This window comes from Dendropsophus ebraccatus, chromosome 3 (assembly GCF_027789765.1).
Source record: "Dendropsophus ebraccatus isolate aDenEbr1 chromosome 3, aDenEbr1.pat, whole genome shotgun sequence".
Lineage (NCBI taxonomy): Eukaryota > Metazoa > Chordata > Amphibia > Anura > Hylidae > Dendropsophus > Dendropsophus ebraccatus.
Window position 1 is genome coordinate 45,795,476 of NC_091456.1, and position 24,228 is coordinate 45,819,703.

Genomic DNA, 24,228 nt, shown 5'->3' on the forward strand with positions numbered 1-24,228 from the left:
CTATCCGTGTGTATAAGCAGTCAACTGTCAATCAGCAGCTGGAAGGCGGGGGGAGGGGTAAGACAAGAATCCTATTCTCCTGCATATTAGGAGAACAGCTGAACAGAATGATGTAGATAATACACAGATCTGTTCAGCATTTCTGTCACTAGTTTATGCTGCCCTTATTTAAGGCGGCATAAACCTATTGAAAGATTAATAATCTCGCTCATTATTCATGGCTACCTCCAGTGGCAGTTGGACAGCGTCCCATATAAACCACTTGGTGACTCTTTGGAGCTTTATTCAACCATCAGATTGTCAATCACACTTGTTAGGGTCCATTTAGCCAGGCCAATATGGGGCCATGCAAGGGCGCAAACAATCACCAATCAGCTAGATCAGCTCTTGCTTGCAGTGCCTGTACTATGCACATTGAATCGCACATCAGACGAACGATTGCTTTATCATTTGTGTGCTCTAATCTCTTGTTTACACAGAGATATGTGCGGCCAATAACGATAGATTTTACTGGCGGTCAAAAGATCCAATCAGTGTTTTCCCGTTAATCGGCTGATCACTGCCACTTTTACATGGGATGATTATTGGCCAAATGAGCATTTCTAGGTGTGGCCTTTAGTTATTGTTTAACATAAAACGTGATTTAAACAATAACACATTTTTTAATTACACATTCGCTTTAAGGTTTGCTGTCCCCTTTACCATGTTGCAACATGATGTTTAGGCCCATCTGCCGTTAGTACAAACACATGATCATTAGTCATTTTATTCATAAAAAAAGGTTTTACTTAGGTCCATGTTAAAGATCAAATCATTCTGCACATTGGCAGAACAACAATTGGCAGTTACATATACTCACATGACTCCTCACAAGTCATCTATGTAGAGTAAACACACATTTAATAACACACAGATGTAATACGATCTTCACATTGTATATCTCTTATATGGGCTTTCATGGGTTGGCTCAGGACAGGATTGTTGATAAAAACAGAATTCAGATCACGTTAAAGGAGGAATGAGTTTTGAGTAGAATCTAGTGAGGATATTAACCTTATAATATAGCGATGGCTCTTTTATATTTCCGTTGTCACTTCCCAGTCCTTGGGTGGTCACTATGCATCAGCAGCACCTAAGATATAAAGTCATGAGATGTGGATTTAGAGCAGCACTGTGAGAATTTGAGTCAGATTTCCATTAATTAACAGATACAGGGGGAGATTTTGCAGAAATCAATAGTACAGGTGATTTTAAGAAACTTTGTAATTGGGTTTATTAGCTGAAAAATGCATTTTTATCATGAAAAAGCAGTTTGAAGCTCTCCCCCCTGTCTTCATGGTTCTCTTATAGAGAGGGGAGGGGTTGAGGGATATGAGGCACCAAAACAAGACAACAGTGTCAGCACTGACCTCTATGACCTCTAAATATTGGCTTTCACACAGGTCCTACTGTGTAATCCTTTGTTCTCTGCTCCCTGGTCCCCCCTCCTGTCTCCATAGATTACACAGGGCTCGACTGATGTAAAAGAGTTGAGATTTCCTGATAAGGAGCAGTGAATGAGACAGAGGGGGGAGGGGGGACCTGGGAAAGTCTTTTTAAATGCAGATAATGGCATATTTGCCCAATAAACCCAATTGCAAAGTTTCTTAAAATCGCCTGGACTATTGATTTCTGTTGATTTTATTGATTTCTATTGATATCTGATACGTCATGGTGCCGCAGGGGGTGTTCAGAGCGGGGTCCCGCCGGGACCCCGCTCTGTACGGCACCGATCCTGGCTGCAATCTGCAGCCGGGCAGTGCCTCTATTAGCCGGCGCGGCAACGGGACCCTAATTAAGCCCTTCAATGCAGCTGTCAAACCTGACAGCTGCATTGAAGTGCTTTCCTCCGTGCATCCCTGGTGTCTAGTGGCACGGATCTCCCCCCCGCGATGCGATCGCATCGCGGGGGGGAGATCCGTTCTTCTGCCCGTGCCGGGCCTCAGCGTCGGAATGACGCTGATCCCGGCTCGGCAATAGATTGCTGTGGCCTGCAGCAGGCCATAGCAATCTATGACCGATCTAATGGATCTTTGCTGTGTATATACACAGCATTGATCTCTATGAGAGATCAGTGCTATGTATATACAAGCCCCCCAGGGGGGCTTCTAGTGTATGTAAAAAAAAAGTAAAAAAGTGTTTTTATTAATAAAAAATCCCCTCCCCTAATAAAAGTCCAAATCACCCCCCTTTTCTCATTTTATAAATATAAATTAATAAATAAATAAATTAATAAACATATTTAGTATCGCCGCGCGCGTAATCGGCCGAACTATTAATTAATCACATTCCTGATCTCGCACGGTAAACGGCGTCAGCGCAAAAAAATCGCAAAGTGCAAAATTGCGCATTTTTGGTCGCATCAAATCCAGAAAAAATGTAATAAAAAGCGATCAAAAAGTCGTATATGCGCAATCAAGGTACCGGTAGAAAGAACGCATCATGTCGCAAAAACTGACGCCTCACACAGCCCCATAGACCAAAGGATAAAAGCGCTATAAGCCTGGGAATGGAGCGATTTTAAGTGACATATATTTGTTAACAATGGTTTGAATTTTTTACAGGCCATCAGATACAATATAAGTTATACATGTTATATATCGTTGTAATCGTAACGACTTGAGGAACATGCATAACAAGTCAGTTTTACCATAGGGCGAACGGCGTAAATGCAAAACTCCCCGAAATCAAAACAAATTCGTTTTTTTTTCAATTTGACAGCGCAAATGATTTTTTTCCGGTTTCACAACATATTTTATGGAAAAAATATGCCTGTAATTGCAAAGTACAATTGGTTTCGCAAAAAATAAGCACTCATATAAGTCTCTAGGTGAAAAAATGCAAGCGCTATGGACTTTTAAACATAAAATGGAAAAAGCAAAAGCGCAAAAACGAAAATTGGCTTTGACCTTAAGGGGTTAAATAAAGCCTCGCCCCCTTTTCCCCGGCCGGATTTTCTAAAAGGCACATACCTCTTAGTAAAACCGGGCAGAAGCAGGTGTAGATTTGTATCATGATTTACACCTGATAAATCCTCCTCCCTTCTGTGCCGCCTTGTGGCTGGTGTACACCGGGGAGTAGGCAAGAATCTGCACCTTCTCCCTGGTGTACGTCAGAGGAGCAACATTGATAAATCTCCCCCAAAATGTATAATTTCTAATTTACCTTGACATTACAATGTCTGTAGCTTTATGGTCTTTAATGTTAGTATGTATGTGCAAAGGCAAGACAACATTTATTAAAGGATTTCACACAAGTTGACAGAGTTTGCTCACCGTCACCTGTCTCAGCTGACCGGTCTGTGATTTCTGTCTTGTAAATATTATAAGCATCGAACGAGAACACTCCAACCAATAGGAATCCAAAGAGCTGGAAAAGGACCAAACCAATATGATTGGTGTTATAGATATATCAATAAAAAGTAAGGTAAATGATAATTGCTATAATATTTCTGTATATGACTAAATTCGGCATACAGTATACAGTATTTTATTGTAAATTAATGGAGGGAAGTGTTTTTTTCTGGAGGGAAGTGTTTTAGTAAAACACTGAACTCAAAAACAAGAGACACAGTGAAAGGTTAGTTGGGGGAAAGATCAGAGGCAACGTGAGAAAATCGTACTTTACTGAAAGAGTAGTAGATACTTGGAACAAACTTCCAGCAGATGTGGCTGGTAAATCTACAATAACAGAATGTAAACCTGCCTGGGATACACATATATCTATCCTAAGATAATAAGAAGGGAAATACTAAAAGGGCAGACTAGATGGACCAAGTGGTCTTTTTCTGCCGACAATATTCTATGTTTTTTTTTGTTTTTTTTTCAAGTATTTATTCGGTTTTCCAAACAAAATTTAGAAAGAGAACATAAAAACAAAATAGAGCAAACATATTGCTGGACACTGAATAAAATAAATACACTTCCCATATCTAGGTCAGTACAGGATCATATAAAATGTACAAATGAAGTCTGATCCAAATCAAAGCATAACATATCACGAATTCGGAAGTCGTAAGAGGCCTAGAGATCCAGCTAGGTCTGCTTTGCAGTACCACTCCGTGCATCTAAACGGCTTGACTATGTCCACAATAGCGGAGTGATCGAAATGAGTAACAATGAAAGTTTTCCATTTCTGAAAAAATTTCTTTGTTGATTTTTCTTTGTGTCTTTCCGTGTCAATTCTGTCAACGCTTAAATAAATCTTCAGCTGTTCGATCACCATGGGTATGTCAGGGGGGGAGGATGATAACCAGTTAAAAAGGAGACAACGGAGAGCTACCACAAGCACCACATGAACCAACTGGGGGGTGTAACATATTACCTCACTGTCATCAGGGGGACGGGGCTGATGGAACAGGAGTGCCTGCGGGGTGTGGGGGAGCCTGACCTTCCAGTGAGTGTGAATGTAATCGGCTACCTGTTGCCAGAAATGTGCTGTGGATGAGCAATTCCATATACTATGCCATAAGTTGGTCAGGGGAAGTTGACACTTGGGACAGGCAGTGATTCTGTCTGGGAAGGAGGGGGAAGGTAAAATGTTAAATCCATAAAGGGCGCAGTGGGCAAGCTTGAAATAAGATTCTCTCCACCTCTCATTGATGATGCATTTCCGAACAGTAGCCCATCCCGCCAGAATAGTGTCTGCAATGTCAGGGTCCTGAGTCCACCTTGCCCAGGTTTTAAAAAGTGAAGTTTTGTCAGGTCTCTTAGCCTGCGTTTCATTCCTAATCGCGTTGTATAAGGAAGATATGGATGCTTTACGCGGTTCCGTGCCAATAATGTCATCAAGAGAATGACAACTGGCTTCTTTGGAGAGATCTGATAGTCTCTTTTTGCAGAAGTTGTAGACTTGCCCTGCAAACAGAGACCATTTAGGGGGGAAGCTGTATTTGGTGCTAAGTTCAGCCATAGTCAGCCACCTACGGTGCTCTTGGTCCATGAGATCCCCCGCCACTCTAGGTCCCTGGCACAACTCCCGTCGCAACCATGGAAGCGACTGTCCCTGAGGAAACTCTGGGTGACGTGCCAGGGGCATACGTTTAGACAAGAGAAAAGGGAGACCGAAGGCTTTGCGCACCTCCTTCCATGACACAATAGTGTCCCTCAGAAGGGCAGAGTGCTTGACGGCTAGGGGTAATTTGGCATAAGATGTGTGAAGAAGAGCCTTAACGTCCCATGGCAATGCAAAGGACTGCTCTAAGAGGGCATTGGAAAAAAAGGAGGAGCCATGCATCCAGTCTAACACATTACGAAAAAGGCAGGCTAGGTTGTATCCCCGTATATTCGGGAGGTTGAGTCCTCCTTCTGAAATTCTAGGACGCCTTCCCCTCCAGATAAACCTTGTAAATGATTTGTTTAAGGCAGATATATCTTTGTGCTTAAGTAGAAGGGGGAGCGTCTGGAGGGGGTACAATAGACGGGAGAAACTGATCCAGCATCCTGAGAGGGATAAGGACAAGGTCTCCCAGTTTTTCAGCTCAGAAATTATTTTCATAAAAAGAGGGGCATAGTTCATAGTGTATAATGTGTCCGTCGTTTTACCTATATGTAGTCCCAAATACTTCACAGAGCAGGAGGCAATAGCAATGCCTTGCCGCCGGGCCTGGTCTAGCCAATCCGGCCTGGTCGTGCCTATAGGGAGAATCTCGCTTTTCGTTACATTAATTTTATAGCCTGAGAAGCTGCCAAAGTACCTCAGAAAGTCCAGGATCCCCTGGAGGGGTGCATCCGGTTTGCTCAAGAAAAGTAAAAGGTCATCAGCAAACATGGTAAGCTTGACCTCCTGGGCACCGACATGTATCCCCTCAAAGACCATCGACTGAGTGAGGTATCTAGCGAGAGGCTCGATGGCGAGATCGAAAAGGAGAGGAGAAAGGGGGCAACCCTGCCTCGTCCCCTTTTCCAGCTTAATGGGAGATGACAGGAGGCCTCTGGTGGAAATGTGTGCGGTGAGGTTTGAGTACAGGCCACCCAAAAAGGTGTGAAATGCCCCAGTGATGCCAAACCCGTCAAGCACCGAGTCCAGCCAGTCCCAGCGCACGTTATCAAATGCCTTCACGGCGTCTAATGTGAAAATAGCTGGGCGTTCACCTGGCCTTTTATGTTTTTTTATGAATGCAGAGTTTATAGGGAATGTGTTATCTAAAAATTACTTTTGTTTAAATACAATTTTTATGTTTAAGGGGAACTATCAGCAGGTTAGAGTCGTTTAAGCTGCTGATAGTTCCCCTTTAACATAAAAATAGGCTTCCTTGGTGGGCATGAGGCACTAAAGATGAAGGTATGTCTCTTACCTTCATCCTCTGCACCATTCCCGTGCAGTTTGTTTTGAAATCCTTGGTCCGGTAAGAGCATTAGAAGCACTGGGGGCGGGGTTACTCCCCCTGAGCACTGATCTGGCCCACTTCATTGATAATCCTTAGAAGGGGCGGAACAGGCAGGGCAGGATAGATCAGTGCTTGGGGGCGGGACTACAATGTTCCTAACGCCCTTACCCGACTGAGGATCTATGAACAAACAGCACGGAAATGGTGCTGAGGATGAAGGTAAAAGACTTACCTTCATCTTCAGTGCCCCGTGCTCACTAGGGAGCTATCAACAGGTCCATCTAACCTGCTAATGATTCCCCTTTAAACATATTTTCTAAGAATTTAAGAAATTAGATGTTTTTTTTTCTAATTTTCCATTGTACTATCCACATTTTAAAGTAATCTTGAAATCTTGCAGTTTTCATTATCACCACTAAGCCTAAAACTAAGCTGTGACATCCTGCACCAGTAGATGGACAAGACAATAGCAACTCAGACTCTACCTTCTGCGTACTGTCCTATGCAAAGGTCACAGAGAATGCCCAGACACCTTTCCCATTCATGTCAATTGGACAGCTCCTGTCTAATGTTGCCTCTGTTAATGAGGCTTACTGTAAAGCGTAATACTACCTATTAAGAGCAGCTTAGGCAATATGGCTGCCTCCATAATCTACAAAACATTTTTAAAAATTACAATAAGAAAATAGAAACATTATAAAAAGTTGTTTCAGAATTTGACTTTTATCAGTGAACAAAACTAGGTAATACACGCACCTTAATTCTTATGAAAGTGGATTTGTCACTAGAATGATGTACCACTTTTGGTAGGTACTAACTGCCTAAGGCTGGGTTTACACTACATATATTTCAGTCAGTATTGTGGTCCTCATATTGCAACCAAAACCAGGAGTGGATTAAAAACATAGAAAGGATCTGTTCACACAATGTTGAAATTGAGTGGATGGCCGCCATTTAATGGCAAATATTTGCTGTTATTTTAAAACAACGGCTGTTATATTGAAATAATGGCCGTTATTTACTGTTATATGGCGGCCATCCACTCAATTTCACCATTGTGTGGACAGATCCTTTCTGGGTTTTCAATCCACTCCTGGTTTTTGTTGCAATATGAGGACCACAATACTGACTGAAATATACGTAGTGTGAACCCAGCCATATACTGGGAACACCCCACATGAACTGCTTTTTTGGACATGCTTTGATGCAGCCATTACAATTTGGTTACTTACGTTATTATTTTGCCTATTTTACCTGCTCCCAACACAACTGACTGTTCACTTGCTGTCTAATATACCCTAACTCCAACAGATTATATTGTAACCAATGTTGTTCACATTAACAGGTGGTTCGAATATGGATAAAACTGTGGATTTAAAGTGGATATAAAAAGTCTATATATATTCCTGTTAAAATGCCATTTTTTCATGTAATTTAAGAAAAATTGTCCAAGATGTAGTCTAAGAAAAAAATTCAGATTTATTTCCATCAATGTGATCCCATATCTTTACAATTCCATTGAAAAACAACCATTAGGGGTGTGGGGATAGCAAAAAAAATAATAAAACTAATATAATGTGGCTGCATAAGTGTGAACACCATCTTATAGTTGGGGATGTTTCAAAGGATACATGAGGAAGGAGGGGTCATTCTTTGAAATGCCTGCGGCAGCTGTGGCGTGTCTGGACATTCCAAGAATGGGCTATGAGCTTTTTATATTTGTTTTAAGATTTTTGTATTTAAGTTCATGATCATGAGTATTGGTTCTTCTAAGGAAGAGCTAAATTACAAACATGAAGATACAGCGCAAGTGGTAAGTAACCACAGTTAACCACACATATTGCTTATATATCACCAAATACAACCCATCATAGGGGGCAAAGAAATTATTATGTGGCATGTAACCTGAACAACTTAAAGCGACTCTGTACCCAATCTTGTACCTTCGGATAGCTGCTTTTAATCCAAGATCTGTCCTGGGGTCCGTTCGGCAGGTGATGCAGTTATTGTCCTAAAAAACAACTTTTAAACTTGCAGCGCTGTGTCAAATTGGTGTGGCCTAGAGTGTCTGTGTCCTAGGATTGCACCTCCCCTATGTCCTTCTTCTCCTGCCTCTTCATCATTAGGAATGCCCCTGGGCAGGATTTCTCCTAATCATCACTTGTCTGAACAGTGACCATGTGACTTGATGTGGGAGGGTGGTGAGGAAGGACGGAGGGGCGGTGCAAGCCTAGGGAACAGACACTCTAGGCCACGCCAACTTGACACAGCACTGCTTTTTAGGACAATAACTGCATCACCTCCCAAACAGACCCCAGCACAGATCTTGGATTAAAAGCAGCTATCTGGCGGTACAAGCGGTTGGGGGCATATTGTGGGTACAGAGTTGCTTTAACTGTGCTTGTATCAAATAAGTGACAGAAAAGCGGTATACATATTACATGCGGTTATGTGAATTAGTGTAGAACCAGGGTCATATGTTCTATGGTCAGGTCAGGGTCATACTGGAGAAGGTAGTGACTACTGGAAGACCGAAGACAAGGGGCAGAAAATACAGGGGAGAAACTGAGACCCTTGTTAAAGTTTATGGAGTGCCAAAAGACTATATATATATAGGCTTCTTGTCAATATGAAATATATATGAGTCTCCTGTCAATCTGAATCACAGGTAAAGACCATGTCCTATTTGTGAATGAAGACAAATCGTAAGATAATTTTTTCATGCACTTAAGGGGTGGGTCTACGTTTCAACAACTAAACCAGTATCTCATAGGCCATCCCATTAGTATTGTGTCACAAGCAAAGTATCTGAGGTGGGTCAGAAAATACTTACCGCCGCTGTAATGGCACCTCCATCCCCTGAGCTCCGTGCAGCAGCTACTATGGACACTACCAAAAAAATGACTGCAGCAGAAACACAGCGCAGGAAATCCTAAATGCAACAGAACGTACTATCAGTACTAATGGAGGCATTTACTGTATTCTCTTACATGCAATTCAATATTGTCTATTATTTATAGAACAGGGTGCATTATATCAGTATCTAATGGGACAGGAGGAGAGAGTTTGAAGGCTATTAGGCCTGATTCCCACAGTATTCATCACAAATAGAGGAAACAACTTAACTGCTGATTTTGCTAATGAAATCCACACTACTCCCTACAACCAGTCTACCTGTCCGTCTCATTACATGCTACAGAACATTAAGCCGGATAAACATAGTGGGCGCTTAGCAATTGCAGATACATTTTATAATTACATCTACACTCTGGGGTGTGGTAACGTAAATCCAAAGCTTAATACGTCTCGTAATGTTCTACACACCGTGCACGGCCAGTTAAGAGCAGCGAGGCGAAGATGGTAGTGACTTGAGAAAATGATGAGGAAGATGAGGGTGATGATAAGCTCAATCAGAGGGGCTGCCAAATAGGAAGATATGGAGGCTGCAAAACAGATAAATATCACAAAGCAGAGGACCTGCGGAGAGAAGGAGATGAGGTCAGGTCCTAGATGATATTAGAGGTAAGCGGTAAATTATGGGCAGTGGTCAAACAGTGCGCCACTCTTCTTACTATTCCCAAACTGGACTTTTATTAATTGGTATTTGTTACTATAAATGAATATTCCTTGAGTCAGACCTCCATGGCACCAAAACATTGTAGACAAGAAGATGTACCTTTACTACATAGACTCACCTTTTGCTTCCTATTCATCATTTACATGTAAATGGACGAGGAAACGACAGGATCCCTTTCAAAGAAAACTGCAGCATGTTAATTAACCCTAAATAACAGGATGTTATCCAGCTATTCTTCACGGGCAATGGTTGCTAAACAAAGCAGTTGTGGGAATAGCACTGTGTTAGGGAATTTAATACTTTATGGTCTTTTTCTTTTCTTTTAGCTTGTTGTTGTGCCATTCACCTGTTATACTCACTAGAAATGAGTATATAGCCAACTGGGTGTTACCAGCTAAGCGACAACGTAGGGACACGCCCCCAACTTGTAGCAGTTGGTTATTTAAGGCCCTGTTACACGGACCAATCTGGAGGAGCACGCGAGCGCCGACCTGTCAGATCAGTGCTCACTTGCTCCTCATTCCCCGCTTGCTGATGGCGCAATTACATGCACGGACAGCGAGCGGATAAGAGCGGGGAGCTGTGGGGAACTGCAGAAGGGGTAATGATCATCCGGGGAGCCCATATTAGATAGCGGTGGTCTGCTGCCACCACTCCTATTTCAGTGTCGGCCAGCGGACCATCGGTATAGTTTCAACATGTCGAAAGACAAGTGTACTGGCCGATAAACGGCCAAATACAGCCAATAATCGCTTGGTGTAATAGGGCATTTAGTCATGGATTTCTAGTAAGAGTACCAGAGGAACAAAACAAGACAGATATGGAACAAAAGATGTTCCAGTATTGTTATACAAGTATTTAGTAAAACAAACAGGTGAGTAGTGGAGACAGGTCTACTTCAAGTTATATGTACAAAATATACTGGAAATCTTCTAAAGGTGTGTGTTTGTGCCTGAGAGTATGTGTGTGTGTGTGCGGGTGGGGGGTGGTGTCTTAATCACTTCAGAGTTTCTTACAAATTGAGAACAGGAGACCATTATCCCCCATTCTACCAGGTGAGGTGCCACCAGCATCCATATACAGGAAGAGCATGAATAGACGCGTCTGAGGATCTCTCTATTCATGTCTACAGGTGTTAAGGACACAGAAATTCTGTATTTCCATGACCACCTCTCTGTTCATTCTATACCTAAGGGTCCTATTACAAGGGACAATGAAGGCGTGATCAATATTGTAAATGAGCATCAATTAGTTTGGAGCTTGTTTACTGGGCCTGATAATCATTTAGGCCCGATAATCGTTTAGGAAGGGCTGCATGGACATTATTAGCAATGGCTGGACGAACAGAAATGATCAGACGATGAATGTTTAATAGGCTGATGGTTGACTCTATTCCATGGAGAATTAATCGGCCGATTTGGTCGATTATCGCTCAGTGTAATAGGGCCCTAAGTCCTGCATATGGCAACACTGGAGTTAGAGGACCTCCATTCTCCAGAAAGGTACATATTTGTTGGGGCTCCTGCACTGGAACAGGGGTCCCTAGCTTCCAATTTCTCTTCGCTGCATAACTGTAATGTGGAGGAGTTCAAGTATATGCCCTGCACTCCATTTAATATCTCTAAAGGCTGATGGACTACACTTAACTTCCTTCTTTAGTCCAGTAGACTTTGAAAGGAATGGCATATCATATATATATATATATATATATATATATATATATAAAAATTCTAATTGATTTTGTGCACATACGCTTCCACATATGTGTTCGAAATGCATACTGAGCGCTCTGTAAACCCCACTTTTCCCCCCAATAGCCCTGCAATGTTGCCGATATTCCCAGCAACATCGAATGGCTATTGGGGGGAAAACTAGGGGAGTCGTTTCCAGGGCGCACAGAATGCATTTCAGTCACATAGGTGGAAACACAGCCTTGGAGTGGGGCTTTAATGTTCTAGAGCCGGAGGAGTGGAGGAGCATGTTATGTAGTTTACTGAGAAATGTTCCATTATAACATGTAATTTATCTGCTCTTTCTGAGCTAACCATTCATGTATTCTGTTTTTTTACTATCTGTGTATAACTGGATATAGCGAGCTGTCAATCACTAAGTAGGGACGCCCACTTGACTACTTAGCTCAGAATTAGAGATTTCCATTAATAAATGACAAATTATCCTGGAACTTTTCCCAGAATATTATATATCAATCTACTCAGCTCCTCCTGCTCTATAATGTTCTGTCTGCAGAATGGACAGCATCTTCAACACGACACATTTCCTTTAAGGTGAACACAAACCCATATCCCAAGCTCCATTTTTCTTCCTTTTTTTTTCATTATCATTAGCAGCCACTGCTCTGGGAGATCATGCAGTAATGTTTACTGGTAAGTATTCAGTGAGGCCCTAGCCAAGGCAGTAATATGCTCTGCATTGAAATGTAACATTTCTATACTAAGGCATAAATATTAATATTTTGTATAATATATTTGAACCTAAATTTTTTAATTAAAAATCAAATAACTTCGTTATCTACAGGGGTAGTGCGGCCTAAAGCATTATTTCACTAAATAACACACATCCCCCCCCCCCCCCCCCCCCCCCCCCCCGACTGCGGACCCGAAAGTGTGATGCACTATACGGAATCACTGTCGACCCCGGCCGCCATCTTGGGACGATCACGTCATCTTCAGGACCGCTCCAGCCCTCCCTCATGCTGGCCCCCTGTTAGCTGGCTCTGTTATGCTCAACCAATGGCGGCTGAGCATCTAATGACGCGCTGGAGGGCTGGAGCAGTCTGGCCGGCCTCCTGAAGATGACGTGATAGATAGATAGATAGATAGATAGATAGATAGGAGATAGATAGATAGATAGATAGATAGATAGATAGATAGATAGGAGATAGATAAATAGATAGATAGATAGATAGGAGATAGATATAGAGATAGATAGATAGATAGATAGATAGATAGGAGATAAATAAATAGATAGATAGATAGATAGATAGATAGATAGGAGATAGATAGATAGATAGATAGATAGATAGGAGATAAATAGATAGATAGATAGATAGATAGATAGATAGATAGATAGATAGATAGGAGATAGATAGATAGATAGATAGATAGATAGATAGGAGATAGATAGATAGATAGATAGATAGATAGGAGATAGATAGATAGATAGATAGATAGATAGATAGATAGGAGATAGATAGATAGATAGATAGATAGATAGATAGATAGAAAGATAGATAGATAGATAGATAGATAGATAGATAGATAGATAGATAGATAGACAGATAGATAGGAGATAGATAGATAGATAGATAGATAGATAGATAGATAGATAGATAGATAGCACTTTACGGCAGAATCAGTTACATGCTTACCAGCTCTGCTAAGAGGATCCGTCCTTTCAGGGAGTTAAGAAATTCTTTATCCAGAGAGAAGCCGCTGGAGCTCTCGACATCATCTCGTCCACTCATCCCCAGGCAGGGGCCACAGCAAAAAGTACAGAAAGGTGAAAGGGATGGAGAAAAGAAAATATAGAGTAAGTAAATGTGAGCGTTCTTATATATAAAGCTTTAGGGTTTAGTTAGTACAATATGTTAGATGAAAAGAAAACGTATTAATGAGGAGAGTTGTGCAGACAAACTTAGGATAGTAAACATAAGGAGTAAGTAACAGAACACGTATTGTTTGGAAGAAGCAGGCAGGGCTATTAGGTTGTAGTATATGATACTGAGACCAGAGGGGTAAGTAAATGTAAAGATGGAGGAACTCAATAAACTGCAGCAGAAATGCTGGAGACCGGGGAAAGTAAAGCCTCTTCCTGAGTATCTCCTGATGTGTCTATGGATGACGAGGACAACCCGTGTCTGAAGTGAAGTTGCAAATGATCCAGATTTGTGTTACAGGAAGAGGGGGAGGGAAAAGAGATTCAGGGAGGAAAAAGAAGCAAAGAGACTGACACAAGCAGCAGCAGCAAGGTTTTTTTGTCGTGTGAAACATTGGGATTTCTTTACACTCTATACTATATATGTGGAAGACATTAAATAGGAATGTATGGTGCCTATGAGGGTGGGGAAAATAAGATCTAAAAGAGGCAAATACAACATGAAAACAATGCTTAAGAAGATGTTGTTTTTATTCCATGTATAGTAGATAATGACGGTCACAAAAGTACTATCAGCAGAGACTGAAGCTTCTAGTTGTAGCGTAAACTATTTAACATAACCCCCACCTACCATATGAAATGTATAATACTTGGTGGAGGAGCATCTGATCTATATATCTAATATATGGTGGAGGGGCGTCTAAGATCCGTGACCAATTATAATAAGCTATTGATTAATTAAATCAATCTTTTATACATAAACAAACTCCCATGCAGTTATGGTTATACAGTCGTACCTTGGTTTAAGAGTAACTTGGATTAAGAGTGTTTTGGAAGAAGAGATCACAGTTTTTCAAAATTGTGACTTGGTTTAAGGGCATTGCTTTGGTTTAAGAGCTCCCTGTACTGGGTGTGAGGGGGAGTGGAGGAGGGGCATGGTCTGCATAGCAGGGGCTACAGCCCTGTACTCTGACCCTAGAAGCCTCCCTCACCTTCCAAATCATAGCAGATTCATGCTCCCCGCAGCCTCTCCATTCCTGCTATAATGTGCCTGCATTCACACTCAGCTGTACACACTGCTGCTATAATGTGCCTGCACTTACACTCAGCTATACACACTGCTGCTATAATGAGCCTGCACTTACACTCAGCTATACACACTGCTGCTATAATGTACCTGCACTTACACTCAGCTATACACACTGCTGCTATAATGTGCCTACACTTACACTCATTTATACACACTGCTGCTATAATGTGTCTGCACTTACACTCAGCTATACACACTGCTGCTATAATGTGCCTGCACTCCCACTCAGCCATTCACACTGCTGTATAGAAAAGTTTCTGTCACTGTCCTCCTGCGTAGCTGTGATTCTCACTTCCTGATTGGTCCATGCTGAACACACACCCCTTTCCCATTGGTGTCATGTGACCACACAGACCTCTGACAGCAGCCCTGCTTCTCTATTCTAGCCTTTTGTACTATGCTACTGCATTATGGGGATCTGCAGTTCCATCCTGTATCTACAAACTGCTGCTGTTTTTTTTCAGGTTTATGCACTTACTATACATTATACACCACATGCTGACTGCTGTACTGTACAGTAATTTATAATATGACTTATTCAGCGCTTCTAAATGTTTGTTTCACTTGTTTTACATGTTATTCAGAATAAAAAAAAAATCATTATTTTTGGGGTGTGAAACCCATTGTGTACATTTTCAATTATTTCTTATGGGAAAATTTGCTTTGGTTTAAGAGTGATTTGGATTACAAGCACGGTCCTGGAACGAATTATGCTTGTAATCAAAGGCATTACTGTATCTTAAAGGGGTACTCCATCGGGAAAAAAATGTTTTAAATCAATTGGTGGAGAAACATATATAAATTTGTAATTCACTTATATTTTAAAACCTCTAGTCTTCCAGTGCTTATAGGTTGCTGTATGTCCTGCAGGAAGTGGTGTATTCTTTCCAGACTGACACAGTGCTCTATGCTGCCACTTCTGTCTGTGTCATGAGCTGTCAACAGCATGAGAGGTTTTCTATGGGGATTTGCTACCGCTCTGGGCAGTTCCTGACATGGACAGAGGTGGCAGAAAAGAGCACTGTGTCAAACTGGAAAGAATACACCACTTCCTGCAGGAAGCAGCTGATAAGTACTGGAAGACTGGAGAGTTTTATATAGCAGTAAATTAGAAATCTATATAAATTCTTGAAACCAGTTGGTTTTTAAGAAAAGAAGGTACCTCTTTAACATATTCACCGTGGTGTGAAGCAGATTCACTTTTTATTTGGTTATTGGTTTGCTATGACTGCTGCTCTGTTCAGAGAGTGGGTCCCTGTTTTGAAGATATCTGGGGGCCCAAACAGTGTAATACAGCCCCATCCCCAGTTGAGTAAGTTATCCCGAGGATAGGCGATAATGTCGATTTGTGGCACAACCCCTTTAAGTGAGCAATTATTTTGCTTGAAATAATCCACTTTCATAAACTTTAACTGTTAAAAAACTGTACAGGTAGGCTAACGTGTAATGCACCTACTGACTCTATCCTGACAGCTGAAGTTGAGAGAGAAAAGGATCGGGTATGTCAATTTTAAATTTTAACTGCCCAATCCTTTTGTTTTTGGGGAACTAAGCCACCAACAGAGCAGTCTGGCAGCAGCCTTAGGAATAACATATTTTAATATTTTATTCACATTCTCTGGGGGGGGGGGGGGACAGTGCAGTGCATATTTTTGTCCTGGAAAAATTCATCCAAGAGAAGAATTAACATGTTTCTTCTTGCAGATTTTACTCAGGAAGCCAATGATTATCATCACAGAATGAGAGTGGGGCTAATCCTATTGCTGAGGTGTTGGCATGTCGCTGTACATCCGTGCCGTAGGCAAAGCCTAAACATGTGAACACATTCTAAACAATACTAAAGAAGGCAAGAGGTGAAGGTGCTGAGCTGCTTTATCCCACAGCCACTATTCCTGTGTTCGGCATTTACGTCCAGACATTCATATCTTGTGTAGCTTTTCTATGTAGCAATACTTTTATTTGACTTGTATATTATTATCATTATTTTATCATTATGTTTTCTGACTATTATTATTTCCACCCAGTCTACACTATTACAACACACTATCCTCCACATAGGTGAAAAGGCAGCCGTGACTCACAGCTTTAATAAAAGGAAGAAACAGTTCCAGTGAATCCTGCTGGAGGCACAAGGCGTCTGTCGCTTCTATCTGTCACTTTGCCCAGAGGTCTGAATTACACAGATAGCATCACCCAAGGATCCCTAAGGACAAGAGACCAGATAACAATGTTACATAAATTAGTGCATATGATTCTATCTTAGCTGATGACTTCATAGTGACAGAAGCATACCTCCTAAACTACTAAAAAAGTGCCAAGTTTTTAAGATGTCACAGTGCCTTCGTTACAGCCATAAGGCAATGGTCACGCAATGTACTATTTTTTAAAAGAACGGACATTGTTTTCACACAATGTATTGAATGGTCGTTGTTTTGAGTGCCAAACAACGTCCGTTGTTCAATGCATTGTGTGAAAACAACGGCCGTTTTTCTATTGACTTCAATGCATTTAATTGCAGTATGAACAGCCAATGTTTTAAAAAATAGTACAGTGTACTATGCAGTGTACAGTCTTTTAGGTTTTACCATACTTATTAAGGCTCTCATACACCTTCAAATAACTGATGGCCATCTGGCTGTCAGTTATATCTCCTGCCTGCCCTCCCCATACACAGGAACATTTGGAACGGCCGAGCATTCTTGTGTTCTCTATGGAAAGGGGAGGAAACAGCTACAGAAAGTGGCCTCTTGCTGCAACTTATCTCTCTTAGAACAAAGGGGTTGAATTTTTCCCCCCTCACAATTGACCTCTGTCAACATCACCTGTCGGTGGTTGTTCTGGATGGCCCTATACCGGAACGGCCGGTCTCTGAAAAGATCATCTTGCAGCCGGATGATCTTTGCAGCTGCAGAGTTCTAATGCGGGCGCATCCGTGCGCGCCCGCATCAGAACTCCCCACAGCACACTATGGAGCAAGCGGCCGGAGCCGGTTGCTCCATAGTGTGCACTGACATGGTTTTCTGCAGTTGCTATTCAATGAATAGCAGCCACAGAAAACTGACATGTCAGTTGTTTGCGGCACCGCTAGGGATCCTGGCGGTAGTATATGCTCCGGCTGGGATCCCATAGGCAGCAAGGTAACGCATGCTTTCAGAATAATGACGGCCGTTGTACAACGGCAGTGGTTTTACGAAAATATACGTTGTGTGAACAGAGCCTATACCTGCATAGGCTATGTTTGGGGACCTGGGGAAAACAAGTACTAGATTTAAAACTGTACAATTTTTGGTTTCTCCCAGAAAACCTATCTGTGATGCATTGAGATTGAGATGGAAATGTAACTTTTAGTTGCCAATACCGAGACAAAGCTGACAATGCATATTCTGTCTTTTTCATCTGAATGAGTGGTTAAAGGGCTTGTCTGTGTAAATGCCATATGAATGTAATAGACAGAGGTTGCCCACTTGAGACCCACATCTATAAAGAACCACTAGAAATAGCAGCCTTCCCTCTAGGTTGGTCTATGCTTTACACAGAGACGCCATTGATTTCATACGGCATTATGTATTCCTTTATTTTCAATAGAGCATTGACATACATCTATGTATATATTGGGAGAAGAATATTCCATATGTGATGAGACGAATGTGGATCATAAACAATTTCCTGGTGCATGAATAGAATACCAGATTTACAGTGACAACTGACATTTACATATGAGGAAAAAGAAATAGGTGAAAATGTCAAGGTAATTCCGCATAGCAGCACATTTATGCCTCATATTAGAGCAGGAAACAGCACAGAAACCTGTACATTTTCTGGCAGATTTTCTATTGTCCTCTGAAGAGTAAAGACTGTAATTTGGCAGATTCAGAAAGCAGAGAACAAATAGCTGCTTACTGAATAAATAGGGCATGCTGAATTGTTAGATTACATGTTTATCTGTTAGAGGCCTGTCTGGTCCGATCCCGCAGAAGAGCTACTTGTAGCACAAACCGCTGATGAATAAGCAACAAATAGTTACATACTGCATAAATGAGGCATAAAGAATTGTACGATTACATGTTTATTTGTCTGATCACTTCTATTCGACTACTTTGAGATGGCTCAAATCAGCAGACAGTGCCGGACTGGCCCACCAGAGAACCGGAGAATCCTCCGGTGGGCCCCCAGCTTTAAAACCTGTACAAACACTGACTGACATGTTGTTTCTCACTGTTCTTTCATTGGTGGGCTCCCAGCACCATTGCCTCTGGTGGGCCCCAGATACCCCAGTCCGACACTGTTAGCAGACATGGGGTTACTATTAATATTCGTTTATGAAGTATGACCATATTTTACAGAATTGTACATAGGAGAACCAGGAATAACAGGAATGACAACCTAAAGAAAGAGTGGGAGGACTATACCTGGGACATCGTTCACTCTAATCCTGACTAGTACACACCCTGCAAAGTCCAGGTAACGTGTATTACTCGTTGCACTAGTCACATGTAAAAAAAAAAAAAAACATCCGGAAGACAAATGTTTTCTATGTATACTAATACCACAGACACTAAGGGCATAGAAACATAGAAGGAATTCAGTTACATACCTCTTGTTCACTTGGGTTCGTGCTATTGTGTAATATACCTCATTCGCACCCATCTAGGCAGGTGAGGTGGAGAACTTTGTGGCTAAAGATATAGAAGGCATAGAAGAGCGACTGTGGGTTTGAGTATGAAGGTTTATTTGGACACCGCAGAGAATTTCAGCACAGTCTATGGATTTCATCCTCTGCAAAGGAAAACATCTTAAACAAGATCCACAGAATGACCCAAACCCCACCATTATTTATTTTCTTTGATTTTTAAAACCTATTTACTAGAACTGTTGTTGACTTTTATCTTTCACTAAAAACTCACCCTGTCTAAACATAACCTAACTTTTTCCTACGATTTATCAAACATGGTGTAAAGTGAAACGGTCTCAGTTGCCCCTAGCAACCAATCAGATTCCACCTTTCATTTTCCAAAGTGTCTAAGAGGAATGAAAGATGGAATCTGATTGGTTGCTAGGGACAACTGAGCCAGTTTCACTTTACACCATGTTTGATAAATCTCCTCCCTTAAGAAGTCTAGTCTTGGACAGATTAGGTTTAGGATTAGTATTAGGTTTTTATCTAGAAGAAGGTAGAAACAGCTGATAGGCAACGGAGACAGTCGCACAGAATGGACTTCATGGGTGGAGAGTGGAGACTAATGGGTGGTCTTTAAGTGAACATGAGCAGCAGATGGTCCCCAATCTTGTTCGGCTCAAGGGCTTTACTGGAAGATAACAGGTGGTATAGAGTCCTATTATTAACAATTAGGATGTATTAGCCAGAGGGGCCCATCATTTTACAGTGACCGTGATTCTCTAGAACTGTAACCACAATACACCATGACCTCCATACATCCATAAATTTGCCCCCAATAAGTCCATTGATTTCAAAGGGACTCACCAACAATCTAATGTCTATCGAAATCCATTGAAATTTTGCATTTCAACCTGCTGTATCCATGTTTTCCAGTACTCCCTAGGGCTGCATCCAACTTCTGCAGCCACAGGTATACTGAACGCTCGGGTTTGGACGTCTCTACTGCATATCATGGCAAAACATACCTGAGAAAAAAAGCATTTTCTATATTTCCATGCATACCTGTAACATGGTAGTATTGGGGTAACTTCTGGTATATTCTTATGGTCCCTTTACATGGTCCCGATTATCGTTCAAATTTTCGCGACAACGATCGCATTTAAGCGATAATCGGCTCGTGTAAACACTGCATACGATCAAGCGACAAGCGATAAATCGTTCATCGTGATCGTTCAACATGTTCTAAAATTGCCGTTGGTCGTTCGCAGAAAATTCGTAGATCGCTTTGTCTAAACAGTCTTTCAACGATTCACCCTATGTGTGAGATGGGCTTAAGCGATCTTAAAACGATTGTAATAACGAATTTCTCAAATGATTTATCGTTCCATCTAAACACTGATCGTTATAAAAAACACATTGTTACTTCGAAATCGTTAAGCGTTCGATTGCGCAAATTATCGCTTCGTGTAAAGGGACCATCACAGCCAAGCTGTAGGGTAGTACACTGGCATGAATGGAGATGTGTATTGTATCAATGAGAAAACAACCTCGCAAAATCACTATAAAAAAAAAGGTAACCCAACTTCTTAAGTAGATTAAACCTAAAAGGTTCTTAGAAGCATTATTACAATTCAGGCTCAGTCCATCACACCTAACACAAGTAGCAACAAAGGGCTGTACGCTCAGTAGGTGAGCTAGACGTATGTGATGTGAGGCCTGCTCTCACCGTGAGGCATTTGCATTGTAAGCTGCCCCCATGGGGTAAATGAGCCTATCTGAAGGCACAGGCCGGCTTTGATGAAGCACTGTGGGAGAACCAGAGGCATGGATGAGTTACATCATGCTGCGCTGACAGCTTCAATCAGCATGCGCCCACCACTTCTCATTATGGGGGGTTATGATGGGGGGTGGGCGGCTATGTTGGGGGTGGATAACTTAGCAGCACTTCTATAGGAAAGGACATCATCTAGACGCAGTTGATGAATATCTGTTGCTACAGTAGTTTAGTAAGAATTTACATATTGCCATTTCTCAGTTATTTACAAAGGTCACACATTAGAAATGTAATTCACCAACACAAGATTGTACAATTGTTCTCATGTGCTCCCATTGTTCAATCACACAACTATGTTGCGACATACAATAGATCAGTTTCGGCAGTGGTTTCTATGGCTATCATAGATCAGATACAACTGTGGGGGCATAGTTACATGCTGCCACTATTGTAAGATGTGATTGAAAAGAAGTGAATAGTGTTCAGAATCCCTGTGTGCAGCCACCTATACCATGGAGGGTTTCTAGCCTAACTAATAGATAGCCAGCATGCTGGGAGTAGTAGTTTTGGAACAGCTGTAAGGGTCCTATTAGACAAATCGATTTTTAGCGATTAACGATATTTGAAATTGCTCACTATAATGGTACATTTACACGGAGCGATAATTAACCCAATCGATTGTTTACCGATTTTGAAGCAACGATTTGGTTTTTATAATGATCAGCATTTTAACAAAGAGATAAGTTGTTAGGAAAAAATCGTTATTGTGATCATTTTAAGGTTCAGAGAACGACCAACGACGATTTGAGAGCATGTTGAAAGATCACAATTAAAGATTTCTCGCTCGTCACTTGATCGTTTGCTGTGTTTACACGAGCCGATTATAGCTCAAATGCGATCGTTATTGCGAAAATTCAAACCATAATCGTTCCATGTAAACGCAGCATAACACACAGTCATTAGTTACAATCATTACTACGATCGTTTACTCCTTCTGATCCCAGCAAAAGAAGGAGCGATGTGTACATTTAGCGAACGAATAACAATGGTTTTAGGATCAGCTTAAAAGATGCGATCAAGGACACACTAATGATTTTCCGATTGTTGCCTGCAGGGGCGTAGCTAATGTCCCTTGGGCCCTGGTGCAAGAGTTCAACATGGGCCCCCCCCCCTTCCTTGACCAAGCTATGCAATAGATAGATAGATAGATAGATAGATAGATAGATAGATAGATAGATAGATAGATAGATAGATAGATAGATCAAGACCGATATTACCAATAATACCATTATATAGGAAGGAAATATTATCACCATACATATTACCGCCATACTGTTACTGACCAAATCCTGTATACTGAGACCAATATTACCAAGGGGAAAATATTACCACCACACCACAACTACTACCATCACCACCATATTGTTACTGACCAAATCCAATAAAACACTGTACTGGATTACAAGTAGCAAATATTACCACCACATACTAACACCACCGCTGCTACTAACACTACCACATACTGACTAATACCACCACAAACTGACTAATACCACCACATACTGACTAATACCACCGCTGGTACTGAATAACATCCACTGTACACAGAACACTATCACCTCATCCAGTAGAGGTAGACCCAGCTCTACACAGGTTGTATACACCATATACATTACAGTGCTGTTACATCAGGTGACTCACAGGGGACGTCTTCTATGATCGGAGTTCTTCCCTTTTCATCTTCTTCTCCATCTGCCCTGGGCCACTATGAGAACTTCTCCGAGCCACGAATCCACAGAATCTGCCAGACAGACATATTAGACTCCTCACTCTGACACCATCCTCATCTCTATACTAACTGCACATCTGTATTGGCCCCTTTTACACCCTCATTTAGTGGGTAGGCTGACTCTATGTGACCTCCTTATAGTATATGCCCCCCCTCTGTTTAGAGATGGCCCCTTGTTCAGTCTTCCATATAGATGGCCCCATGTGCATCTCCTTGAGAGCCCCTCTCATTGTAGTCCCCCTATAGTAGATGCCCCCAGTGTAGTCCCCTTTTTAGATAGTCCCCTCTGTGTTGCCCCCCTTATCTTTTCCCCCATATAGATGCCTCCCTTATGTTGCCCCCCATGTATATGCCCCCACTGTGTTGTCTCCTTATACATTCCCCCCCTATGTTGCCCCCCATGTATATGCCCCCACTGTGTTGTCTCCTTATACATTCCCTTCCTATGTTGCCCCCCCATGTATATGCCCCCACTGTGTTGTCTTCTTATACATTCCCCCCCATGTTGCCCCCCATGTATATGCCCCCACTGTGTTGTCTTCTTATACATTCCCCCCCATGTTGCCCCCCATGTATATGCCCCCACTGTGTTGTCTTCTTATACATTCCCCCCATGTTGCCCCCCATGTATATGCCCCCACTGTGTTGTCTTCTTATACATTCCCCTCATGTTGCCCCCCCCCATGTATATGCCCCCACTGTGATGTCTTCTTATACATACTCCCCACCCAGTAGTGGATTATAATAGGGGCGTTTCGGGCGGCAGCCCGGGGCCCTGAGCTCCTGGGGGGCCCATGACCACCCAAAGACTTAAACTTTTAGTGGTGTACTGTCTCCTGGCTACACTTCCGCCATCATTTGCAAAAAATCACTGTTTTTTTATGGCAATTTTGCACAAATTAGGACATCATGACATTATCTATCCTGTACTATGAACGCCAGGCTAGTGCTGCCATAGTTACAGTGGGGTGGGGGGGGCCCAGGCTTGGTGAACAGTCCGCGGCCTATGGTAAAGTTAATCCGCCCCTGTCCCCACCCCATGTTGCCCACCCTTGTAAATGGCCCCCGTGTTGTCCTCTTATCTTGTCCCCCTTGTCAAGCAGATAAAAACAAAGGGGGGGGGGAAAAAAACAACAGCTCACCTTTAACCTCGCTCCCCCGTCGCAGCTCCCTTCTCATCTGCGGTGTTGGACGGCCCCCGGCTGACGCTGGCTCCCTCCTTTCATCCCCTGAGCGGAGCGGCGGGCACAGAGGAGGCAGGGAGAGGGGCCACGGGGCCCCCTCCATGGCGGGCCAGGTCGCAACCACGGTTGCTACGCCACTGGTTGCCCGAATACACACGGAACGAATATAATTTAAATTTGAATGATATAACGATTTTCCGCTCGATAATCTTCC

The 24,228-nt window shown here is 42.1% G+C and overlaps 1 protein-coding gene and 1 long non-coding RNA gene across 3 annotated transcripts; both read right to left on the minus strand.

Annotated features, from left to right (window-relative positions):
- Positions 1-763: 763 nt before the first annotated feature.
- On the minus strand, positions 764-15,474 carry CMTM5 (CKLF like MARVEL transmembrane domain containing 5). Of its 2 annotated transcripts, none has more exons than XM_069964212.1 (5): positions 13,333-15,474; positions 9,692-9,844; positions 9,201-9,299; positions 3,321-3,408; positions 764-1,132 (listed from the first exon to the last, which is right to left on the minus strand). In XM_069964212.1, exons 1-5 carry the CDS (start codon positions 13,426-13,428, stop codon positions 1,116-1,118), a joined length of 453 nt encoding a protein of 150 aa, XP_069820313.1. In that variant the 5' UTR covers positions 13,429-15,474; the 3' UTR covers positions 764-1,115. The 2 variants fall into 2 exon arrangements, with proteins under 2 accessions (XP_069820313.1, XP_069820312.1); XM_069964211.1 differs by having other exon boundaries at positions 3,315-3,408; positions 13,333-15,471.
- A 284-nt stretch (positions 15,475-15,758) lies between these two features.
- LOC138785569 (uncharacterized) lies at positions 15,759-19,599 on the minus strand. The gene is made up of 3 exons (XR_011362119.1): positions 19,554-19,599; positions 19,244-19,425; positions 15,759-16,852 (listed from the first exon to the last, which is right to left on the minus strand). It is a non-coding gene; the product is annotated as an uncharacterized lncRNA (long non-coding RNA).
- Positions 19,600-24,228: the final 4,629 nt, after the last annotated feature.